The 22100-nt window shown below is 56.1% G+C and overlaps 5 protein-coding genes across 5 annotated transcripts; 3 read left to right on the forward strand and 2 right to left on the reverse strand.

The window, feature by feature from the left end:
• Positions 1 to 132: 132 nt before the first annotated feature.
• CDEST_12442 (Putative serine/threonine-protein kinase, active) lies at positions 133 to 2562 on the forward strand. The gene is made up of 7 exons (XM_062928598.1): positions 133 to 385; positions 528 to 569; positions 709 to 887; positions 965 to 1159; positions 1213 to 1632; positions 1686 to 2431; positions 2490 to 2562. Exons 1-6 carry the CDS (start codon positions 313 to 315, stop codon positions 1800 to 1802), a joined length of 1026 nt encoding a protein of 341 aa, XP_062784649.1. The 5' UTR covers positions 133 to 312; the 3' UTR covers positions 1803 to 2431; positions 2490 to 2562.
• On the reverse strand, positions 2561 to 6022 carry CDEST_12443 (Putative centromere protein Scm3/HJURP; the record flags this gene model as incomplete). Its single annotated transcript, XM_062928599.1, has 1 exon — positions 2561 to 6022. Exon 1 carries the CDS (start codon positions 5888 to 5890, stop codon positions 2561 to 2563), a length of 3330 nt encoding a protein of 1109 aa, XP_062784650.1. The 5' UTR covers positions 5891 to 6022.
• An 818-nt stretch (positions 6023 to 6840) lies between these two features.
• CDEST_12444 (Putative atg6/Beclin, atg6, BARA domain, atg6/beclin, coiled-coil domain-containing protein) lies at positions 6841 to 8693 on the forward strand. Its single transcript, XM_062928600.1, has 2 exons — positions 6841 to 7018; positions 7082 to 8693. The coding sequence occupies exons 1-2, from the start codon at positions 6934 to 6936 to the stop codon at positions 8479 to 8481; spliced, it is 1485 nt and encodes a 494-aa protein (XP_062784651.1). The 5' UTR covers positions 6841 to 6933; the 3' UTR covers positions 8482 to 8693.
• A 619-nt stretch (positions 8694 to 9312) lies between these two features.
• Positions 9313 to 11972, forward strand: CDEST_12445 (Putative AAA+ ATPase domain, ATPase, AAA-type, core). The gene is made up of 4 exons (XM_062928601.1): positions 9313 to 9403; positions 9468 to 9636; positions 9693 to 10654; positions 10718 to 11972. Exons 1-4 carry the CDS (start codon positions 9383 to 9385, stop codon positions 11969 to 11971), a joined length of 2406 nt encoding a protein of 801 aa, XP_062784652.1. The 5' UTR covers positions 9313 to 9382; the 3' UTR covers position 11972.
• A 1-nt stretch (position 11973) lies between these two features.
• On the reverse strand, positions 11974 to 18619 carry CDEST_12446 (Putative AAA+ ATPase domain, ABC transporter type 1, transmembrane domain-containing protein). The gene is made up of 3 exons (XM_062928602.1): positions 17390 to 18619; positions 14773 to 17329; positions 11974 to 14707 (listed from the first exon to the last, which is right to left on the reverse strand). Exons 1-3 carry the CDS (start codon positions 17729 to 17731, stop codon positions 12873 to 12875), a joined length of 4734 nt encoding a protein of 1577 aa, XP_062784653.1. The 5' UTR covers positions 17732 to 18619; the 3' UTR covers positions 11974 to 12872.
• Positions 18620 to 22100: the final 3481 nt, after the last annotated feature.

The following is a 22100-nucleotide window of genomic DNA, read 5'->3' on the forward strand; positions in this document are numbered from 1 at the left end:
CTTATCGGATAGTTTTTGGACGATAAGCCGAAATAGACCCACCTCGGTCGACAGCCAATCAGTGAGACGAGCCACTAAGCCTGATTTTGGACATCCCACCTTGATTTACTCCCTGCCCCATTCTCCCACCACCACCACCTCACCACCACCGCCGCCGCCAACCGCTTGCTCCACGTCCTTAGCCAGGCTGCCTCAGCCACGCCGAGACCCCTCCTCGCTCGCTGCCTCCGCCGCAAAATCCAACCTCCCACAACATCACCACCCATCCCTTGTCAAGCCCTGCGTTCGATCGCAGGCAAACAGTAGCCCATCATGGCGCGGGTCTACGCAGATGTCAACCAGAACATGCCCCGCAGCTACTGGGACTACGACAGTGTGAACATCAGTAGGTTTTCCACCCACGATGCTGCCCCTCACCCTCGTGGCTGGTCTTCAATCAACCGAGGTTCTGCGACTCGACGACGTGCTTGTCTTCTTCGACTTCGCTCTCCTCTCTGCATCGCAGCAGCTAACATCTTTCTCAACAGGCTGGGGCGTTCTTGAGAACTACGAGGTGGTCAGGAAAATTGGTACGTTTTTGCGCTCCTGCTGGGAGGAGGTGGCCACCGCGCCTTGCGCACGCGCGATCCTGGCCGTGTACTTTGCGTCGTTGCGCGAGTTGAGTCCAGAAGGAGAGCGTATCAGGCTGACGTAAGGTTTCAATCACAGGTCGCGGAAAGTACTCGGAGGTCTTCGAAGGCATCAATGTCGTCAACTACCAGAAGTGCGTCATCAAGGTCTTGAAGCCTGTGAAGAAGAAGAAGATCAAGCGTGAGATCAAGATCCTGCAGAACCTGGCGGGAGGCCCCAACGTTATTGCACTGTTGGATGTGGTTAGGGATTCGCAAGTGAGTTTGTGGGATATCGCTCTATGTGCAATGCCACACGTCGGGATGGGTCGTGGACTAATGACGTGGTTCAATAGAGTAAGACGCCGTCCCTCATCTTCGAGCATGTCAACAACACCGACTTCCGAAGCCTCTACCCCAAGTTCAACGATCTCGATGTTCGATTCTACATCAACGAGCTGCTGAAAGCCCTCGACTTTTGTCACAGCAAGGGTATCATGCACCGCGACGTCAAGCCTCACAACGTTATGATCGATCATGAGAACAGAAAGGTAGGCTCCCTCGCTCACACGAGCGAGTCAACTGTGATCTAACAACGGCGTAGTTGCGGCTCATCGATTGGGGTTTAGCCGAGTTCTACCACCAGGGCACCGAATACAACGTGCGTGTGGCTTCCAGATATTTCAAGGGCCCCGAGTTGTTGGTCGATTTCCAGGAGTACGACTACAGTCTCGACATGTGGAGCCTGGGCGCTATGTTTGCCTCTATGATCTTCCGCAAGGAGCCCTTCTTCCATGGCAACTCGAACTCGGACCAACTCGTTAAGATCGCCAAGGTCCTCGGTACAGACGACCTCTTTGACTACCTTGACAAGTACGAGATCGAGCTTGATGCTCAGTACGACGACATCCTGGGCCGCTTCCAGAAGAAGCCCTGGCACTCCTTCGTGACCGCCGAAAACCAGCGTTTCGTCAGCAACGAAGCGATCGACTTCTTGGACAAGCTGCTGCGATACGACCACCAGGTATGTGTCCTGGTAAAATGCTAGCCAATTACACCAGACTGACATGCAGACAGGAACGCCTCACTGCCAAAGAGGCCCAGGCACACCCCTACTTCAACCCCGTCCGGGATCCCGAGGTTTTCAAGCAACACCTAGCCAGCCAGACTGCGTCCGGCGTAAGCAGCAACTGAACCATTCCAACTTACTAAGTTTGGGAGACCTAATCATGCCCACTGAACACTCTGGATCCACCTCCCCATAAAAAGGCTGTGCACAGCAGGCATTATGCCGCTGGCGGCCTGATCAGGACGCTTACCTGCATCCGTGAGCGGACCTGCACGTGTAGACTCCAGACAAAACCAACTCCTCTCTAGTGCGGGTCTGAATCGGAGCAACGGATGAAGCATAAAGCAAGACCTTCGTACCCCTTGTCTCACTAAATGGAATGACTATTCGGAATGACTTCTCAAGATCGGTTCTATTCGCAGGCAGCGACACAAATAGCGGTTCACCCAGCATATCAAGGCGTAGGACGTCGATACAGGTGGCGAGGAAGAGGGACAGAGAGGTAGTGGAAGCAACAGGGATATACGGCTTGTGCATGGATCCGGGTTCCGCCAACGTGGATTGTGTGACGGCGTTTGCGAGGGTTGGGCTCCCTGTCGGCTCCAAGTGGCCTATGGGGTCACACCCACGAGTTTGCATACGCGGTTCTTGATGATATTTCTTTTACAGAGACTCTCTGGTATTCATTCGATGTAGCGACTAATGAGGAAGTAATTCATGCTTCCATGACCATTCTCTCTGCAAGACCGGCCTTGTATGCATCACCGTCAATAACTGACCTCTCTCATCTCTATATGCTGATGGCTTCCTAGCATCTGTTTCCATCCCAATGGGCGCACTCCGGTCATCTCAGATATATTCTTCGCCTTGGCTACGTCATCTTTTATAGACATGTAAAACAGAAATCTCTATCGCATCGGAACCCTTCTTCGCCGCAACGGCGCATGTTCCCGCCTGGCGTGCGGATGAGCGAGCCCGAAGGGCTGCCGAAGTGGACTTTGGTGGGGGTAGCAAACGCCCACGCCGCCTTGCGCTTCCTGCCTTTCGTTGTGGCCGTGCCCGAGCCTGTGCCGTCGCCGCCGTCGCTCGCGGCTACGATGCGCTGCTTCATGGGCGTGGTGATCTTCGTCTCGGGTCCGGCGAGGAGGACAGGTGTGAAGGAGGTTGTTCTCTTGCGGTCTCTGTGAGTACCACCGCTTGAAGTCCAGGTTTTGAAGAGGTCCAGGGTGAGTTCGTCCTCGTTGTCGGAGAGAAGGGAGATTATGGATCTCTTGTTGGAGGACAATACCTTGGCCGTGAGGGGGGTTTGTCTCGAAGAAGGCGTGCTGGGGGTCTTTGGCTGTCGTCTCTTCCTGGGTGGCTTGGGTCCGGGCAAAGGCTCGCCGACGGCCGGTGTGGCGGAGACGTCCACCGCCCCGGAGTGCGGGCTCTCAGACGCAAATCCGGAAGGCTGACCAGCAGTGGGTTCGCGTTTCCTGGCATTCCGTTTGCGCTCGGGGCTGGCTGAGGGGCAGGGCCGGACCACCGTGTGAGCTTTCGCGGAGGAAAAGGAGCTGGGGTTTCCGTATTTTCTGAGGGGGCTACTAGATTGGAGGTTGAGGTTTCTCATGGGGGACGTGGCACTCATTCCAACGCGACTTGAGCGAATTGCCGAGGATGGGCGGGACCGACGGGGTGCTGCAAACAAGATCCCTATGGGAGCCGGTGACTCTGTCGGCGGCGGCGGAAGATTGGGGAGATCGATGTCCATTGCTTCCGTCCCGGTGTCGATCTCAGATGCGCTTGTCTCGTCGATTTTGTCGAGGCCAAGAGGTATTGTGAAGGGTTCGAGGACTTCCTCGTCATCTGTTTGTTGAATGTCTTCTGCTGAGTTTCCCTCCTCGACTTTGGCTTCGCTCTCGTCCAGCGATTCTGCCTGTACCACATCTATTCGAGGTTCATCCTGGGCCTGCTGTCGAAACGCTTTCCCGGTTGCTGGTTCTTGGCTTTGAGGGTCCAAAGACCGTGACTCGTCCGCAACAACTTCTGGATATGACTGCAAATGCCCTGCATCCACCAGGCTTGGATTTTCGACAGCATGCTTACCCGCTGGCTGACACTCTTCAATGGGATCATCCATCGTTTGGAGCATGGCGGCCGCGTCGATATCGGCTAAGGCCTCGGACGCTCTACAAGCGTCGGGATCAAGGTGCCGTTCCGGAGCAGCTGTTTGCTTAGAAACCTGTTCCTCCGAGTCATCAACATCCATGCCAGCGGGCTCATCCGTGATTGATTTATCCCCAGCAGGCGAAGACTCAGCATTGTCTGCTTCCGCTTCTAACTGAACTTCAGCTCCTTGCTGGTCCTCTGAGCCTTCCGAGACAAGCATCTCCTCAGACGGCTCTATTGCAGTCGCGGAGACTGGCTTGGCAGATTTAACAGTTACAGGAACATCGACAGATTGCTTGTGGGAGCGATTGGGTCTTGATCGTGTGGTAGGGATGCCGTCTTCGTCATCAGAGAAGGCATAAGACGGGTCAATCTGATGTCTAGTGAACCTGTTCTTTGGTGGTTCAGGTGCCTTTTCGGTTGGAGCTTCAACGAGTGCGTTGGCATCATGACTGACCCCAACCAGAGCTCTTTGGGCAACTGGGCGCTCCGGAGATCGCCCATTCTCAGAGACAGTCAAGCCCGAAAGTCCAGAGGCGAGTGTCATATCCTGTTCGGTTAAAGCGAAGACATCCATGTCTTCTGGATCCTCAACCTCCGTGATCTCGTCTGCTGAAGGTCTTTTTGAGAAAAGCTCAACGATGATTCGTTGCTTGGGTCTTTCCTGTGCCTCTTCGTCCGTTACAAAACTGGTGATGATCTGCGCAGTGTCCAAACCAGCGGTTTTATTAACAGGCCGTCCCTCAACTTGTTCGTCGAAAACTTCGACCGGTGGAGAAAACTTTCTCGGCTTTCGCACCTTGGCTGGAACGAGTTGTTTCTTCGAGGCTGACCGTTCTTTCTTTGGTATTGACTTCTTCGTTTCCGGGGGCGACTTCTCTCTCACCAGAGACTTCGTCTTGCTGCGACCATTTGTTTCTTTGATGGAAGAAACTGTGGCAGTTTTCGACCTTGTTTGTTCGACTTCAATAGATGGTAGAGGCTCTTCTTGAGACTGTCCTCTCGTAAATGTGACAGATACCTGATCCTTTGCCATACCCTCCTTGTTCCTTTCCCCCGCAGGCCGAACTTTTCGATCAACAGTAGAAACACCCAGGATATCGTCCTCATTGTCGTCATGGGGGGTAAAAGCTGGCAAGAGTTTCTTCGACGTCGGCCTCGCCATCCTTGAGGCTTCTTGTCTCGCACGAACGAGTTGCGCCATATCAATCCGGAAAGGCTCAGGCGTTATCTTTTCCAATTCGCTATCCTGCCGCGAAGCCCACACCGATTTTGACCCCTGACTGACTGGAAAGCGATATCTTGCTCCGTATAGTTTCGACATCAGGTCGTCACTCGGTCTTGGCGGGCTGATCTCAGGGGCTCTCCATGTGGGGTCTACAGACTCAGGTTCATACCCCCAGACATTTGCAGAGGGATTCGAGCTGCCATTTCTTAGTTGACGTGGTGGGGCGAGATTAGACAACCGCGGCTCGGATCCAGGCTTGGGTGTGCCTGATAGCGCGTGGGAAAGGCTCGAGCGATGTTGCAACTGCTCCTTTGCCTTGGGTATGAGAGATGCTGAAGGAGCAATGCTGTCGTTTTTGTCGTGCAAGATTCGTTCTTCGTCTTCTTCGTCATCTGACTGGTCGGAGTCTTCGTCTCCATCTGCAACGTCTTCGGCTGATGCTTCATCATCGTCCTCATCGCTAGAGGCAAAGGCGTCCTCCAAGTTCACACCCTCGTCTTCTTCATCTTCATCATCATCGGGGATGCCAGTGTCCCTTTCGTTTCTCATACGTTCCAGGTGGCCATTGTTCTCAATAATCCTACCGGTCCTCAGATCAATTTCATCGCCGATACCTGTGAAGTCCCTCTCGTATTTCTGGAAAATGTGTTCAAAGGTCGACTTCAACTTGAAGGCGGCGAAGGCACGAGATTGCTCAAGTTGGTAGCCGGGGTCCCGCATCTGAGACACCTCCTCGGGCTCATAGTTGAGCTCGTCATCTTCGTCTTCTTTTGACTGTTGGCCAGATGGCGACGGGCCGGTCCTTGGTCTTTTTGCGGGCGGCTCCATGTCGTTCATGAAGGGACGTCACAGACCCTTCAGGACATGTCGTTCAGAGGGGTGCGCGGGTTCAGAAGTACCAAAGGCAATAGCCGGTACGGCAATGATGAAGTCCCGGATGAGCCTGGTGAGAAACCTGGTGGACTCGGGGGTGGAAAGACGCGCCTCGATGCGACGCTCAGGCTTCTCGAATTCTCGCGTAAAGTAGAAATGCACGGACCAAGTGGGGTGCTGTCGTTGCCAGAGGCACTGAGAACACAGGAACATCACCCACTATAGTTACAGAGTATCTACCTAAGGTAGGTCCCTGTCTGCGAGTCGCTTTTGACTACCTCTTGTACTGCGTTATTGCACCTCGTTTGTGACGGGAATATGTCGTCGACTGCCCTTATGTCTGGGAAATTGAATAATAGTAGTGTATGTGGGTTTAATAAACATATTTTCAGTTTATTTGACCTGGAAGGAGATGGCGGTAGTGACTTGGCAGAATAGGTCAACACCCGTGTCTTTTGAGTCTGTGTTCCTTGGGCTCGAACTGCGTAGGTGTTTGCTATTCCTCCAAATACCGGTCTGAGTTGTTGGTAATCATCTTTGAGCTACTAGAGAGTTGGTTACCTAGCTTGAATGGTTTTGGTACACATTATCTACGGACATTAGTGAGTCCCTCGGTCTGTGACCCCTACCAAAGTTGGATCCGCAAGCCGTATGAGTGTACACCTCTGTAGGTAGGTAACTAGGTGATGGATGGAAACCCATAAGCCCACGAAAGAAACCAATTGCTTTCTCTGTGCAACAAGAACTACCAATATGTTCCTGGTTAAACTAAAATGAAACGCAAGATGCTCAAGTAACGAACGAACCGCAGAGTGTGCGATCAAGGCACCAACACCAAGCGTTGTCTTGTCATCTGTTATCAGGGTGAGGGCGCACGCCAGGGGTGTGTTCTTAGCCGCAGCAAGACAACGGTACCTTACTTAGGTAGGTGACATCACAAGACCGCCCTCCCTTAGCATCCATCAACACTTTCATTTTAAGCTTGCAAGCATGCGTGCAACAGCAAAATGTATTGCCAAAAGTGTCGCACACAGCTCAAGCTGGACAGTTCCCTTGAGGAGTTGAATCCAGCCGCGTACGATCTCCTCGTCGGTCAGCATAAGCCTTCCCCTCTCCCCCGGCCCAGCGCACGCGCAAGCCAGCTGACGAACGTAGCCTCTTCCTCACAACAGTCTCCCAAAAAGACGGCCTCTGCGCGACCATACCATCCCCAGGACGGGCAACGAAAAGTCCTTTACGACAGAGTATCCCATAATGCAGCATCTGCGACCTTCAAACGCCATGGCAGCGGCCCATCGAGCTCGGCGCAACGAGACTCTACCATGTCCTTCATCTACCTCACCGAATCACAAGTCGCCCAGCCCGTCCTCTCCCGACCTGACCCTCCTATGGCAACTACTGGATCACCGCGAGGTGGAAAGAGCGGCCTGAAAGGTCAGGATGAGCAACGCGGCGGCAGCAAAGCACACGAGATGGAGCGCATCAGCAAGCTATTTGAAATTCTTTCCGCGCGATCCGATATCGATCATCCCATATGCGTTGAATGCACCGAAATGCTGGTGGAGGGCCTACAAAAGAAGCTCGAGGTTGCGGCGAGAGAACGCGATGCCTACGTCGGATTTCTGAAACAGGTGCAAGGCGACCAACCCAGCGAGGAGGACGTCAAAGCACAGAACGAGGCTTTGAGCAAGGCAAAAGAGGCCGAGGCAGAGGCGATGGCCGAGCTTCTGCGTCTGGAGAAAGAGAAGGCGGCTGTGGATGCCGAAATCGTTGCTTTGGAAGAGGAGTCTCAGCAACTCGACCACGAAGAAGAGCAGTTTTGGCGTGAACGCAACGCCTTCGCCACGAAACTTGCCGACTTCCAGAACGAGCGCGACAGCACAAACTCCAAGTTCGACAACGACGCCCAGCTCCTCGAGAAGTTGCAACGCTCCAACGTCTACAACGACACCTTCTGCATAAGCCATGACGGCACTTTTGCCACCATCAACGGGCTGAGACTGGGCCGGTTGTCTAGCAAACCAGTCGACTGGCCCGAGATCAACGCGGCATGGGGGCATGCGCTTCTCCTGCTCGTCACCGTGGCCGATAAGCTGGGTTACAAGTTCGACGGGTTCGAGCCGCAGCCCATGGGAAGCACTTCAAAGATTGTTCGATACGAACTACCGTCACCGACTGCTAGTCGTCTTGGTTCGCACCGGAGCGCACCGCCGCCGGCTCCGAAGAAGCACGTCCTCGAGCTTTTCTCCAACGGGGACTTGCCCCTCGGCCTGACTTTCATGCACCGCAAGTTCGACAACGCCATGGTGGCATTCCTCGAGCTAGTGCGGCAGCTTGGCGCTTTCGTGCATCGGCAGACGGCAGCAGATGGTCATCCTCTCAGCCTTCCGTACAAGATTGAAGGCGACAAGATCATGGACGTGAGTATTAAGTTAGGCATTGCTCAGGATGACGGCTGGACGAAGGCATGTAAGCTTACTCTGACATGTTGCAAATTCCTGCTTGCGCATGCCAGTAACGTCAACACGACTGCGAGGGCTGTTAATAACCAGTAATCATCCGCAAATCCCCGTTGCATTTGAAATGGGGTTCAGGGTCTCGGAGTTCAAGCGGGAGGCATAGATCAAGCGTACGGGGTTACAGGAGTTTGAGGACACGCTTTCAGGTATATGTATCATTATTGAGGTAATGTTTTCTGTGGCTTTTAGGCATGGGCCGTTGAACACTTTCCGTAGGGTCACAAAACATACTATCATTGTCTTGCGGCTCATCTGCCCGCCTCCTCCCCCCCCCCCCCCCCCCCCAGAGCCAAGAGACTTTGCACCATAATCGGGTGCCATCAAAGGTCCTACCCTGGGTGTGCTAATCTGCTGTGGTCATTGTCTAACGTTATGCACCTGTGTTTATAAACATAGACATCAGGGACGTAACACACGAGAGGGCAAGCCAGTTTGACTCACGTGACGTGATAGGCGCTAGCTTCCGACTACACTCTCGTTGCTTACTTGCAGTCCATCCAGTTAACCTCGATGCTTACTGGCAGCCAACGAACGGCCGACTGTCTAGGTAATAAGGCGCACTGGTGAACTCCAAGCCACCTGTCTGCCTGGTCGCCTCACACTGCATCCAGTACTCATGCAGGCCTCATGCGGCTGCAACTCAGGTCGCCAATCGCTCGACTTGAGGCCGCCATCGATGCCTTGATGCGGGGTGACTGTTTGTTCGCCTTACATTCTGCGCCAATGAAACTGTAATGTCGTGTCCTTATCATCGACCTACAGCATGCTGCCGCTGCTCATGGAACAAAGAGCCGCGCGGTACTGCCAGGCCTCAAAAAGGACTGCTGTCCCTTCTGCGGCCTGATTGTGTTTCTTCCCTGGTTCATCCTCCGCTTTTGCTTCTTTCTCCAGTATACTACTTCAAGTCTCAAGAAGCCCGACGCTCAGATTGATCATCATGGGTGGTCAGAATAACAAGGTCAGCTTGTTGATGGACGGTCCATGTCTTGGTAAAAGATTGCAAACAAGCTGACATGCCATAGGTCGTCGACGACGAGACTGGCTCGGTAGCTAGTTTCGAGGAGGTTGGCCTCAGACACTTGTCGAGGGATAGCCAGGCCTTGGTTACTGGGGATGTATACGGGGACAAGTCAACCACAGACGTGCTCTACGTATTGCAGTACCTCGGCATCTCAGGCAAAATTCTTGATAGTACGCCCCCGTTTCTACATCGTTCCCTTGCAAGGACTCGATCCTAATGGCAATAGTCCAGGAAAGCACCACTCCCTTCAAGGAGATAGCCGAGTACGGAAAACCCGTAGATGATACTTGCAAACGCAGCGCCAGGCCCATTCTCGAGATCGTGACCAGGGTGTCGACCGGTGTCAGCCCCAGGCGTCCACTCCGATCCGAACGTGTCCGTGTCTTTAACGCCGGCGATGAGGACTACGACTCGATGTCTTCTGAGAGCGAGAATGAGGGTCGGGCCAAGCCGGCCAGGGCCGGGCGCACGCAAATGATCATTCACTCCGAGTACCTCATCAATGCCCTGAAGGCAGTCGTGGCTTACTATCCCAACGTCAACCTCCTCGGAAAGAATGTCGTCATCGACGCCCCCTACCGTGTCATTGTACACCATCTCGAGGCGCTAAAGAGGTATCGATACCATCAGCCTGCCAGTCACTCCTCCGACTACGCTCGCATGACAGCGGAGCATGTGGATGTGCTCCTGAATTTCATTGAACAGACGGTAGGAGAGGTTCTTCTCAAGGAAGAGGAGCGACACCAGCGTAGCGTCCCGGTCGCCACTTTCGAGAACTACTGGGTGGCTCTGAAGCCCGGCGAGGTCATCTTCATCAAGCAAAATGACCTCTGGCAGCCACAGGTCATCAGCAGGGTGTTACAGGATGTCACAACTGACGGACGCAACCGCCAGATCCAAGTCGTTTCCTGGTACCTGGAGTTTGACCACAAGCACATCGTCCGTACGACGGACCAAACCAACATTCCTTTCTGGACGGGTGAGCAGGTCGTCCATTCGCTAGACGCCATACCGGCGCGCCTGTTCCCGGAGGGCCCGGACGCCATGCTCAAGAAGCAGATCGAGCTAGGAAAGATGTACTGGGAGCTACTGCAGCGGCCTACGTACATGGAATATGACGGCATGCTTGTGCAGTCATACCCAGGGTTTCGCGGAGGAGGACCTTTGTCTCACGGGTCCTCGGGCTACGTATGTTGTTCCCCAATCCCCGACCATCTTGACCTGACATCTGAACCAACGAACGAGCCTTAGATGACCGGACGAGTGATTTGTGACGCTGAGGGGCACGGCCGACTGAGCATGCGTGCGCCGGAGAACCGAAACAACCCCCCGATGCCGCGAGGCAGGCCGATGCACGTCATGCCGGGCCAAGCCCCGCCGCCGCCGCAAGACCATCTGCCTCACTTCCTCCCACGCTGCGGCTGCAAGGAATGCGATGTCGAGACCGACCGCACAGACTTCTCGCCGTTTGCCGACTTGGAAGGCATCAACCCCCAGAATTCGCCGGCACCGACCCAAGACATCTTCTACATCGCGTGTACCCATGTCATCCCCGGATTTCTCCTCGGTGACCGTCGCTGGGGACACCTGAATCTTGAGTGCCTGCGGCCCGTCGTCACCGACCGCGAGGCCTTCAGGTTTCTCGTCCTCGACGACGAGATCAAGATGACGGTCAAGGCGCTCATCGGCAAGTTCGCGGCGGCCGACTCGGGCAAGGTGTCGCCCTGGGCCAACGACTTCGTCCGGAACAAGGGCGAGGGCCGCATCTTCCTCCTTCACGGCGCCCCCGGCGTCGGCAAGACGTGCACGGCCGAGTGCGTCGCCGAGCTGACGAACCGTCCGCTCATCTCGCTGACGTCGGGCGACCTCAGCGTCAGCTCGGGCAGCGTCGAGCGCAACCTCTCGTACTTCCTCGAGCTGGGCCAGCGCTTCGGCGCCCTCGTCCTCCTCGACGAGGCCGACGTCTACCTCGAACGCCGGCGCGCAAAGGACATTGCGCGCAACGGCCTCGTCTCCGTCTTCCTCCGCGCCCTCGAGTACTATCGCGGCGTGCTCTTCCTGACGACGAACCGCGTCCAGGCCTTCGATGCCGCCTTCACCTCGCGCATCCACGTCGCGCTGCACTACCGGAACCTGACGGACGCCGACCGCGAGCGCATCTGGGCCAATAACTTTGAGCGCCTCGACCGGGACTCGGACGGCCGCGTGCGCGTCGCCGTCGCGGCCCGGGAGTACGCGTACGACTCGCGCGACATCCGGGCCCTGCGCTGGAACGGCCGCGAGATCCGCAACGCGCTGCAGACGGCGCTGGCGCTCGCCGAGAGCGACGCCGCCGACGAGGGAAGCGACCGTATCTGCGTCGCCGACAAGCACCTACGGGCCGTCGTCAAGATGAGCCGCGGGTTCCGGGATTACCTGCGCAGCGGCGGCGTCTACGACGGCGAGTGCGAGCTTGGCGAGAGCGAGGGCGACGACGACGACGACGAAGATGTCTACTCTGACTGAAGAGACCGGATGGAGAGAGAGAGAGAGAGAGAGAGAGAGAGAGAGAGTTCTTCTGCCCAAGATGGATCGTATTCTTTGTCCTGTTTTTGTTATGGGTGGTTTTCTGGGTCTGGTTCTGGTTCTTGGTGTGTATAATCAGATTGAATATCAGGGTACGGTACCTGAGTACTGCCGAGACGATGTGGACTGGGTGTTGTGTGATGCCACATATCTACGGTTTTACATTGGGGGAGGGGGGTGGATCACGCTCCCGTCGCCGTCTCTCATTTCCCGCGATCAACAGCTAGGTAGCTAAAGGAAAACACTCGTTTACCCCACCGATGCATGCCTCAGAGCAGAGTTAACGAGTAAGTTTGGTTTGGTTTGCTTGTTGACACCTTGGCCGTTTTGTGTTTCTGAGCGGCCATTGATCCAAGTGTGGTGAGCCTGAACAGGTGGGAAGATTGGCTTGGAGAATCACTCAGGATACGGTTAGTGATGGGACACGCCCTGCTATGTCGTTTGAAACGTCCCATCACGATGTCGAACGGTCTTGCTCATGTTGCAGCGTCCCAATGATCCATGAAACCCCCAACCGCCGATGAGCATCTTTCATTCCAGTTCATCAGTACAAACATGGTTGCATTTACTACTTGCAAAAGGTCGTGTGATCTTAGTTGGCCAATGGCCTGCTATCAGATGGGACATGCGCTGTGGCTGTGTCCGGCTTTTATAGTACTTTTTTTGTCTCTCTTTACACAGATAAAAACAAGGAGAGAACGGAACAAACAAGAAGACGCCAACAATAACAAATCGTCTCAAAGATTTGGAAACATCTCTCACACAAGGCTTCGTTCATTTCTGGAAATCATCCCGTATGCTCGGACCCGGATATCCTGGAGGTGGGGGGTCTCGGACCGTCTCAACCAAAAATGATGTTTTTCAACTTCTCCTTCTCGCCGCTCTCCTCGCACATGCCTCGGAACACGCTGCCCTCCTTATCCCACAGCTCCCTCGGGCTTCCGTACTCTGCGACGGCGCCGTCGCTCAGCACCAGGATGCGGTCGAAATCCGCAATCGTGCTGAGACGGTGGGCGATGACGATGAGCGTCGAGTCGTTGAACTCTTCGCGGATGGACCGCTGGATGAGCGCATCCGTTGTCATGTCAACAGCCGAAGTCGCCTCGTCGAGTACCATGACCTTGGGTCGCGACACGATGGCGCGCGCGAGGCAGAGCAGCTGGCGCTGGCCCTGCGAGAGGTTGCCACCGCCCTCGGAGATGGGGGAGTTGAGGTTGCGGAAGACGTTGGTGTTCCTTTGCGACGCGTCGAGCGCGGGCGCCGCCGCGCTGGTGCCGGCGGCGACGACGGCGGCGTACGATGAAGGCTCGCCCGGGGTCGACGGGTTCGAGTCGACGAGATGCACGCGCTGCAGGGAGTCGCGGAGGTCGGCGTCGCTCTGGTTGTCAAAGGGGTCGAGGTTAGAGCGAATGGAGCCAGAGAAGAGAACCGGGTCCTGGGGGATGATGGCTAGACGGGACCGCAGCTCGTGGAGCTTGACCTTGGAGATGTCAAGGCCGTCAACGTGGATGCTTCCCGAGCGGGCCTCGAGGAAACGGAACAGGGCGAGGGTCAGGGAAGACTTCCCGGCGCCCGTGCGGCCGACGACACCGACGCGCTCGTTCTTGTTCACGCTGAAGCTCAGGCCCTTGAGGACGGGGGAGAGGTCCTCGGCGTAGCTGACGACGAGGTCCTTGACCTCCAGGCGGCCTTCGGTCGGCCAAGTGGCGGGAGGCTGTATACCACCCTGGTCCTCAGTCTGGAGGTCCGAGTACTCGACGACTCGCTCGGCGGCGTTCATGTCGAGCTCGATGTTGGCGTAGTGACGGATGGACCACACAATGGCCTGCGAAAACTCGAGCGCGAAGGAGAGAGTGAAGCCGGCGAGGGCGGGGCCCATCAGGGGGCTGCCAAGGACGACGAAGCCGACGGCGGTGGAGAACATGGCGCCGATAAGAGACATGCGCCAGCCCATCCAGCGGTTGAATAACCACAGGTGCCACGACGCCATGTCGTACTCGTCCAGGCGCGTGTACATGGAGTCGATGTAGACTTGGGCTTTGTCAGCGCCGCGGATAGTCATCATGCCGACGAGTGTAGAGCCGAAGAGGTCGAAGATGGGCGACTTGGTGGTGCTCTCGAGGCGCTTGGCGGGCCTGGCGCCGGCGAGGTAGCGTATAGCGATCCAGATGGCGATGAACAGGAGCACACACGCCAGTGGGATGATGAGCGGGGAGACGTAGAAGGCAGTGATGCAGATTCCGAGAACGCTAAGGATGGCGCCAAAGGCGCCCGAGAGATCCATGCCAAGGCGGTTGTCGATGACGTTGAAGTCGGCCGTGAATCGGTTGAGGACACGGCCGGTCGGGACGGTGTCGAGCCAGCGGAGCGGGGTGCGAAGGACGGTGCGGGTTATGCCCTCGAACATGCGGCGGCTGGCCTTGTAACTCATGAGGAAGAAGTAGAAGAAGCGACCCGTACCGAGTATGGCCGAGAAGGCCGAAATGCCGACGTAGACAGCTAGGTAAAATAGAGTATCCTTGTCCATCGTGATGCTGACGGTGTCAGACGGCACATGGAGCTCGCTATGCTGGAGGGTGAGGGCGTAGGCGTATTGATGCTGGACTTGATTGTAAGAGGAGGCGCTGACGGACCCCTCGGACTGGCCGGTCCAGATGCGAAGCCACCATGATCGTCCTGTGAAAAACGTTAATACCGAATCCCATGACAAAGAAAGGCCAAAGACGAAGATGAGGACGTACCGATGACAACGAACTGGTAGATGACGAAGAGCCCGAAACCACAACCCCACCAAGGCCAGCCACCACTTTGACTCAAGTATGCGGCATAGACATGCTTCTTGATGGAACCCTTCTCACGAGTCTCGTCTTCGACAAACTGACGGGCAGCCTTTGACGGAACCTTCTTCAGGATGCCGCCATCGCCGTTGAGCTCAGTGACCTCGGAAGGCTCGACGTCAGACGCCTCCTCCGAGTTGACAGCAGTGGCCTCCTCGTCGGCAATCTCCAGAGCAGCCTGCTCGTGGCTCTTAATCAGTTGCAAGGTCCCGTCCTCGGTCAACTCGGACAAGAGACCAGAGTGTTGGACGCCGCCGTCGCCGAGCTCAACGAGGAACTTGGTCTTGGGCTCGCAGAGCGCGACGTGGTGGGTAACAAGGATGCGGGTCCTGCCCTTGCAGAGCTCGCCGGTGAGGCACTTCTCGTAGATGTGACGGCCAACGTGGGCGTCAACGGCGCTGAAGATGTCGTCCAGGACGAGGATGCCGGCGCGCGAGTAGATAGCACGAGCGAGGGTGAGACGCCACTTCTGGCCACCGCTGAGGTTGATGCCGTTAGCTCCCAGCTCCGTCTTGTCGCCGTCTGCCAGCATTTCCAGGTCCTTCTTCAGGGCGCAGACTTCGATGGTTTTGTTGTAGCGGTCCTCGTCCAGGGGGAGACCGAAGAGGATGTTGCTCTTCAAGGTAGCGTTCTCGATCCAGGGGATCTGTCCGACGAATGAGATGCTACCAGGGATTATCCAATTGCCACGATTAGCATTGTCGTCGTTGCGCTCGTGGAGCGGGGGAGGCTTGGGCGCGTAGATTGTGCCGGACAGGAGATCTGACTCTCCGAGAATGGCTGCCAGCATGAGACTCTTGCCTGTGCCAGTCTTTCCAGAGATGACGGACAACTCGCCGGCAGGGAAAGTGACGTTGACGTTGCGCAATATGAACCTATCCTCATCTTTCGTCTCGTCGTCGACGGGCCAGGCGATGGTGGCATTCTCGAAAGCGACATCGGGGCCCTCCGTGACGGTCTTGGTCAGCTCGGGCCCGTTCAGGTAGTCCTGCATTCTCTTGACGGAGATGTTGGCGTCGATGACATCGGTGATGAGCTCGGGAATGACGGCCAGGGTGACCTCGAGGTTCTTGAAGACGCCGATACTGACGAAAGCAACCGACGGGATCAAGGTGCCGTTAAGGAAAGCGTAGGTGGCGAGGGAGACGGCGGCCAAGGCGATGGGACTGGTGATCCACATGCCGAAAAGCACCGTGTCGCCCTTGAAGACCTGCCAAAGAGCACCAAGCTCCTTCTCACGCATGTCGAGGATGCGCTTCTCCCACTGGGGCTCGAGCGCCGAAAACTTGATTTGACGCATGCCTACGAGAGCCTCATTGACAACGGCGAGCTTCTGGTCACGGATCTTCATCAGTTTGTCCTGCGCCTTGGAATAGACCTTGGCGTAGGTGAAGTTGATGGGGAGCAGAATGGCCCACGCGAGGAGTCCGGCACCGAGGGGGCCCCAGCCGAGCAGGTAAACCAGGAACCAGATGGCAACGATCAACTTGGCACCGCTGGAGGGGAAAAGGAACTGGAAGGCGGCGAAGTCGGAGATGCGCTTGGCGTCAACGCCGATCAGGTTGATGATGGCCTGCTTCGACTTGAGGACGTTGTCGTCCTCGGCCTCTTCCTCGTCGTCGGTCTTGGATTTCGGGTCGTCCTTTCCGTTGGTCTCCTGCTCCGTTGGCTCGGCCTCCTGCTTGGAGGCAGTCTTGACGTTCTTTCTTCGCATGGACTTCTCAAAGATGAGAGCAGACAGGGCGCCGCGGAGGGGGATGCACAGCTCGGCCCAGGACAGCCAGAACATGGTTGCCTCGGCCCACGCGTCGGCCAAGATGGCGAGGCCGAGCCAAAAGACCAGGATCCAGACATCTACAGGGAGTTCGTCGCCGGGGTGTCTACGCTCGAGGGCCTCGAGTATCTGCAAGGTGATCCACGAAGGGGCGAAGCTCAACAGCGCCTTAGATATGGCGATGGACCATTGTACGAACAAGGGCACGCGGTAGGCCCAGACGATGGACCACCATAGGTTCGAGTCAGAATCGAAGTTGTATGACTTCCATGCCGCAGCCGAGTCCTTGGACCTGGTCCAATGGTCCGGCTTAGGGAGGTCAGATGCATCGAGGTCCTTCTTCTTGGTGGCCAGGTCAAGGATCTCGCTGCACCAGCCCCAAGTAAAGCGGGTGTAAGCAGGCACCGTCCTGAGGCGGTCGACAGCCTTACCCTCAAAGTAGACGTCGGGTCTCCGGGGCAAAGCGACACCGGTCACAACAAGACCGAGGGTGAGGGCCAGACTAGCAATTTTGAGGCCGAACGAGGTCGGGTTGTTCTTGAGGAGGTGGTCGAAAACCGCAGTGCCCTGCAGAATCTGGACGGCAGCCGAGACTAAGCCGGAGAACCACAGCCACAGACCAAGGTTATAAGCGTGAACGGAGTCATTGGTGGCGACGATGCCCACGGCCTGCAGAGCCAATAGGATCTGTTTCGCGTCAGCATTTCAACCACAAGACGGGCGCTGCAAGGGGGTTCAGCCACGTACCGACACACCGGTTGCGAGCCACTCAGCAATGAAGAGACTGTCGAGCTTGTTGCCGGCGCGAGTTGAGGAAGTGGCGAGGATGGAGTTGGCCAACGACACAGCCAGTCCTAGGAAAGCGAAGAGAAAAATAAAGGTTTTGGGCCAGCGGTTTGAGAAGGCGGCTGAAGACTCGGCAGTGCTCTTTCCGTCCCTGTCCTCGTAAAAATGATCCTTGGGCTTGCGGGACCTGAACTGCTTGACGAGCCCTGTGAGGGCCGGAACTGAGGTGAGGGCGATAAGGCCCAAAGCAGCTCCGACCTCGATCAGCAGGATCGGCTCATTGTGCATGATGGAGCCGGACATATGGCGGCGGACCGTGGTGAGGTCTTCTCAGGGTCGATCGGATTGCGAGACTGGGAAAGATGACGGCAATCAATGGGGAGAAAGGACGCTTTCCTGCCCCCTTCCGGTTTTTGGAAATTTATTTTTTGCAGGTGGCGGTTTATTTGCCTTTTTTCGGGCGCGACTGCTCGAAAGAGTTGTAGGTCCACAATGCAATCGAGCTGGTTGGTAAGCTGGATCCAATGGCCGGTTGAAGGCGTAATTCCTCCTCGGCAAAGCGTTTTCGGCTTCTCTGAGGCCCGGACGGATCAGGCACCGTGAGTAAGAACCCTTTGACCAAAACGAAAACCTGGTGTCGACGTCCGGTTGTTGGTTTATCGCAATCGGACGGGGGGCCGGTTTGGAGAAACGCGGGCTGTACCAGTTTCACCGTTGAAAAAAAGATAGGGAAAACGAAGAAGAACGACCAGGGTGCCCTGAGTCAAGGTTCTGGCTATCCAGATGGCTCTCGGAGATATGTTCGGGGGCAAACAAAACGAGGCCGTCGGCTGCGTGGGTGCCGAGACGGAGCCGATGGGTGACCGTCTCAAAGTTTCGATTCGTGACGTCGCTGTTTTGGCGCCTGTTTCCGCCTTCAACCATGAGCCAGAAGGAGCGGCGAGTACACGGTGCGGTTGCGGGTGCGGATGTGGCCGTGAGTGCGGTTGCGGGTGCGGGTGCGGGTGCGGCAGCCAAGAGTTGGAGACACGCAGACGCCGGACGGGGGAGAGGGACGGGCGGGAATCGGGATGGAGATGAGAGGGAAGGAGAGGGGAGAGAGAGACTGAGCGGCAAACGGGCGAGCCAAGACAACGACCGGGAAAGCCTCAGGATATAAAAGAAGAGAAGGGAGTAGGGAATCAACCTTCCGAGCAGGGGAAACAAAGACACAAGAGGAAAGAGGAGCCCCTTACGGTCTCGAGATACCTTTGCATTTCCTACGTACTAACGATCTTGGTATTTCTCTCATCGAGGCGGCTTACCAACATTACCAGGTTGTTCGTACCAGGCCCTGGACGGCGGATAACAGAGAGGAGAGACTCAAGGTGGCCTCGCCATTTGCCTTGCGGAATTCGAATGACTGACACCACTGGCTAATCAGCGGATAGCCTGCAGCTCTGATCATCCATGCTCATCGCTGCTCTATGTCTCCTGCTGACCGGGATCGTCAACTTGCGTTAGAACCCATCCACGCCATCCCACCCCATCCTACAACCCCCATCCCAGGGTTCGTCCACCACCGGTCCACCATGCAATCGCACGGTACATCGTACAGTCCAGAAAGGCAGTTTGATCATTCGCCATCGCGACGACTCGCTGCCCTGCATCGCTCTGCCGCGCTCGTGCAGATTTTCCGACATTGGCACGCCAGATTTGCGACGACGCTGCGACCTAAAGCCTAGATAGAGGCTTGAGGTCCCAGGCAACCGAGTTCGCCGATGATGGCATGGGTCGACGACCGAGTTATCGCTGGCCGTCTGTTTAGGTTCTGCCTGCTGTACAAGACACGACACGACACGACACGACACTGCATAGGTAGCTAGCTGGCAATCTACTTGTCGTCTCATCGTTGTCATTTGCCAGCAAGTGCGACCGTGAGCCCGATTCCGCACGGCCCGTGTCGCACATGGACGGTGGTTGGCCGAACACTCCTTCGTCAACCCGTGGTCGTGGTGCTGCCATGACTGGCCGTTTGACTCACCGGCGGGAAGGGAGAAAAAAAAAGTTTGACATAATGGAGGGTGGGTTTCCCAGGCAGAAGTTCCTTTCGAGACCCTTGATGTGTGATGTGTGATACGGGGGGACAAAAGGTCGTCGGCATGGATGGTGGATGGAGTATGGAGGAGAGGCCCCGCCTCGCGCTTGACGGGCCATGTTAGCGCGTTGGCTCGCATGCAGTCATCCTGCACTACTAACATGACCTAATTCGCACACCTGCTGCAAGTCGCAAACACCCTTCAATGCTTCAACCGCCCGCCCCCGTCACGCTTCCGACTTGTCGGGTGGCATCCTGGGATTTCTGACATGAACCTCGTGTCTGTCATGGTATCTATCCGTAGAGGGGGAGGGAAGAGACTTGCTGGATCAAATTGCGGCGCTCATAATCGGTCTCGGGATTGAATTGGCCATGTTTTGATTTGAGGCCAAGTAGCAACGCCCCCCCCCCCCTCCTTCTCGGGTCTCGCATCCCCGACCAAACTTGCCGGCTAGCCGTCCGGTTTGCGAGAGGAGCGGGTTCCGGGGAAAGACTCACATTCGGAGTCACACACCAGTCATGTTTTCGCTGGATTAGGAAGGAGAGCTCGCTTCAGGTGTGAGAGGCTCTTCATGGTAATTTGCGCGGACAGGGGGGAGGGGGACGGCGACTGCGCCGCAGCATATCTCAAGGGAGCCAAAAGACACTGGGAACTAACCGGAAGGGCGGTCAGACTAGCAAAATCATGGCAATGAGCTGTGGACCCTTCGGTCGTACTGCCCGAGACAGGTATTCACATAGTACAGAGTATTCGTGTTAGAATCGTACGTAGTGTACTCTATACCTATCATACCTAGGTACTGTAGTCGAGTCGATGTGATCCCCCACCCATCTCTCCCCCCCCCCTCCCCGACCTACTGCTGACGCTTTGCATACAACTGCAGCCAGTGATCCATCCATCTCGGTTCTGGACTCTCTTGCTATCGACGACGTCGCAGACCTGGTCTGGATGGACCGTATTTTGTGCCGACGGCCGCTCTGTCACGGTCCACAGAGAAAGATCACTTTCCGTCAGCTGCCTGGGGGTCCTTGGTTCAAGAAAGAAAGAATATAGAGGAAGAACCCCCCGTTGAAACATGCCTAAAGTCCTGCAGAGGCCTTTGTTTCAATTCAATATCTCTTTCTCATTCGCCCTTCACAACCCGCCTGCCTGCCTTACCTTACCTTACCCTCCAGCATCTGCCGCAAGGAGGTGCGGTTATTTAGGCAGGCGCTGACACACCACCTCGTCTTTGCGCATTTGATCCAAGGATGACTCGACATATTTTTTTGTTGCATCTCTGCCGCGGTAGTCATTCGGCGAGTCGCACCGGCAAAAAGAGGTTGCGCCAAAGTACTGCGCCGCGCCGGATGCCACCGTCCCCTTCCGTGCTGATGGCCATCCCGGCCCACGAAGCCTTGTCGACAGATGTATGGTGGTTTCTAGCGTCTTCTTGGAGATAACCAGATTCTTGCGAGGCGATGCAGCTCTCTCTTGGGTTGCTGCCTTGACAGGCAACAACACTGCCAAACGACGGGCGCCGACGCCATCTCCATAGTTGGTATTCAGGGCCGTCGAACTGTAGTCCGCCGCATCGCGACATATTTAGCTCTCTTACCCGCCAGACACTGGCTGATGTGGCTCGCCTCGTTGTCTCTGGCGCCCCTCGGTGAGTGGGCAGCGCCGTCGAGTCGCACACTAAACCAGCGTCTTCATCTTCCGAAACAAAAAGTAGGACGACACATTTAAGAAGGGCACCCGTTTTGCCTGCCTTCGTGCTTTGCCGGCCCAGTGTATGTGCGTGCGTCAGTCAGTGCGAACCTTCGTTGACGAGCATGGGCCCGAGAGACGTAGATGCAACTTGACGTACAGGTTCTAAGCTCCCGCCGCGCGACTGCCACCAAGGCACGCGTGGGCGAGTGGGCGAGACTGACAAGTTGTAGTTGCCAGCATGCATTTCTTTGGAATTCACATTCACAGTTTTCAATGGCGAAAAACAGCCATTCAGACGCCCGATGCGTTGTAACCGCTCACGGAGAGGAGAGGGGGCATATGAAGTTCCTCGGTAGACTGCGATTGGGCCATCGGTTGGCGCCGAGACCAGCCGTGTCCGTGACCTTGCTCACCGCCAACGCCTGGAATGGTTGTGACGCGCGATGCGATGCGGACGAGCAATGACAGTGAACAAACAGTCAGTGACGATGGTGTTGAGGAAATAAGGTAACTATAGAAAGCAACTTCGTTAAACCGAATCGAAGAAGACCCGGCGATGGGTGTCATGTGCTGGCAGGAACGGCGTTGAGGATTGTGCTCCATGTGTCGACAGTGATTCGCCACAACTGATACTGATGGTTCCATGTTTGCAACATATTGATGTTGGGCTGAGATCTTGGTATACCGAGACGTTCAGGGTAAGCCGGAACGCTTGCTGCTGTCCTGGAACGATTGTGGGCGGACACGATGGTGGTTTTCCCCCCATCAGCAATTTGCATTAGGCGCCCATTCATTGGTGAATCGTGTCAGCCCTGTGACAATCACGAGTCTTCCGTGCTTGCGAGAGTCTGTCATCCTCCACTAGTGATGGCAAAGATTGACAACGTGCATGGGGAGGGTGG

This window comes from Colletotrichum destructivum, chromosome 8, assembly GCF_034447905.1.
Source record: "Colletotrichum destructivum chromosome 8, complete sequence".
Lineage (NCBI taxonomy): Eukaryota > Fungi > Ascomycota > Sordariomycetes > Glomerellales > Glomerellaceae > Colletotrichum > Colletotrichum destructivum.

Bases quoted from the DNA above. Each gene is read 5' to 3' on its own strand.
- CDEST_12442 (XM_062928598.1), top strand. From the start codon at position 313: ATGGCGCGGGTCTACGCAGATGTCAACCAGAACATGCCCCGCAGCTAC. The intron at 386-527 runs GTAGGTTTTCCA...CTTTCTCAACAG, and splicing joins CTACGACAGTGTGAACATCA to GCTGGGGCGTTCTTGAGAAC. The intron at 1,160-1,212 runs GTAGGCTCCCTC...ACAACGGCGTAG, and splicing joins TCGATCATGAGAACAGAAAG to TTGCGGCTCATCGATTGGGG.
- CDEST_12444 (XM_062928600.1), top strand. From the start codon at position 6,934: ATGTATTGCCAAAAGTGTCGCACACAGCTCAAGCTGGACAGTTCCCTT. The intron at 7,019-7,081 runs GTCAGCATAAGC...TGACGAACGTAG, and splicing joins CGCGTACGATCTCCTCGTCG to CCTCTTCCTCACAACAGTCT.
- CDEST_12445 (XM_062928601.1), top strand. From the start codon at position 9,383: ATGGGTGGTCAGAATAACAAG. The intron at 9,404-9,467 runs GTCAGCTTGTTG...GACATGCCATAG, and splicing joins TGGGTGGTCAGAATAACAAG to GTCGTCGACGACGAGACTGG. The intron at 10,655-10,717 runs GTATGTTGTTCC...AACGAGCCTTAG, and splicing joins CTCACGGGTCCTCGGGCTAC to ATGACCGGACGAGTGATTTG.
- CDEST_12446 (XM_062928602.1), bottom strand. From the start codon at position 17,731: ATGTCCGGCTCCATCATGCACAATGAGCCGATCCTGCTGATCGAGGTC. The intron at 17,330-17,389 runs GTACGTGGCTGA...GACGCGAAACAG, and splicing joins GGCTCGCAACCGGTGTGTCG to ATCCTATTGGCTCTGCAGGC. The intron at 14,708-14,772 runs GTACGTCCTCAT...CGTTTTTCACAG, and splicing joins CTACCAGTTCGTTGTCATCG to GACGATCATGGTGGCTTCGC.